This window comes from Macadamia integrifolia, chromosome 4 (genome assembly GCF_013358625.1).
Source record: "Macadamia integrifolia cultivar HAES 741 chromosome 4, SCU_Mint_v3, whole genome shotgun sequence".
Lineage (NCBI taxonomy): Eukaryota > Viridiplantae > Streptophyta > Magnoliopsida > Proteales > Proteaceae > Macadamia > Macadamia integrifolia.
Window position 1 is genome coordinate 19,333,920 of NC_056560.1, and position 1,363 is coordinate 19,335,282.

Here is a 1,363-nt window from a genome sequence, read left to right on the forward strand (position 1 = left end):
GTAATCATGTAATTTTCCTAAGAGTATAATACGTGTGAAATGCCGCAACTGTCTTTTACACTTACCACTGATCCACCGTCGATTCACATCAAGATCAAAGAAGACCGGAGGACTATATTGGGGCATTTCTGTAAATCCGTCCTAGACATCGGATCGAGAAGGCAAAGGAAGAAAACCCGAAAACAAGTAGAGACGGTTACGTTTCAAAACTATTTAGTCCGTGGTCTAAAACCAGCATTTGAGTAGATCTGGCAATGGCAACAGTGATGGCGACGATCTCTTGCAGCTCCTCTATGGCACAATTGGACACCTCGAATTTCAGTTCCTCCGCTCAGATTTCGCGGCGAATTCGACATTCACCGGCGACACTTCCCGGTGTTTCTGTGTCATCTCCATCAAGATTTCATCCTATCCGCCGCCACCGGATTTCCTGCCAGAGCTCCGCCTCTGCATCTTCAACCTCAGTCTCCGCCGCTCAAAAAGGTCTGATGCGTCCATTCTCCTTGTTTTTTATGCTTTCTCTTCTCTTTAGAGCTATATGGTTGGACATGCACCAACGTAGTTGTCATTTGTTGAAATCTCCTGGTACACTCGAATGGATAAAATGTAGGGTTGGTTGTTCATTATTATTTGCAAGTATCTGATTTTCAATTAGAATGAATGAACAGAAGAAGACAGATTAGTTTTATCGAACATTATTTTATCTGAATTTCTTGATGTATGCTTCTCTTTCTGATGTCTGGCATGCGAGTGTAGAATCTGGTGAAAACTAGGATCCATTTGTGCTTCAAACCACGACTTAGGATAATCTATGAGAGATTAATGTCTATTTGGGGATGCTGTCTTCATGCTCTCAAGCTACCTGTTTTATGTGTTCATTTATCCCTTTTTCTTCCTCTTTGTATCCCTCCGATATCCACGAGGAACCTGTCGGTCATGCCTCCTCTCTTTTTGATGATAAAGCTTTGGTTTGAGAGGGGGAAAATGGAAGTGTAAATCACTTCTTATCAGAATTGTCTGAGAAGTTCGATGCTTAATGGATTATCAATTAGTTTCCATTGCTGGAAACTTCTTTTTATCTTGAAGGTAATTGCAACACCAATTTTTATGGCTATCATACCTTTTATTCAAGTCTTCGGAACTTGTTTCTCTGAATATGATTCCATGCCTTTAGGCGTCAGGTTTGTCCCAATTCCTGTCTTTCTTACTGTAAACGTCTTCTTGAATTCCAAACAGAATTAGGGTAGATTTAAAGTAACTAGCTTAAATTTGTATGAAGGAATAATAACTAATAGGATGATCATTGTGATAGGCAGTGAGGACATTTAAAGCTGTTGATTTCATTTGAATAAATTTGTTGATT

The 1,363-nt window shown here is 39.8% G+C and overlaps 1 protein-coding gene across 1 annotated transcript in view; it reads left to right on the forward strand.

Annotated features, from left to right (window-relative positions):
* Positions 1 to 204: 204 nt before the first annotated feature.
* LOC122076717 (ornithine carbamoyltransferase, chloroplastic) overlaps positions 205 to 1,363 on the forward strand; it is a 5,595-nt gene continuing 4,436 nt past the window's right edge. Inside the window, exon 1 of the mRNA XM_042642191.1 lies at positions 205 to 483. Coding sequence (XP_042498125.1) covers positions 255 to 483 — 229 coding nt within the window. The 5' untranslated portion in view covers positions 205 to 254. The remainder of the gene's footprint in view (positions 484 to 1,363) is intronic.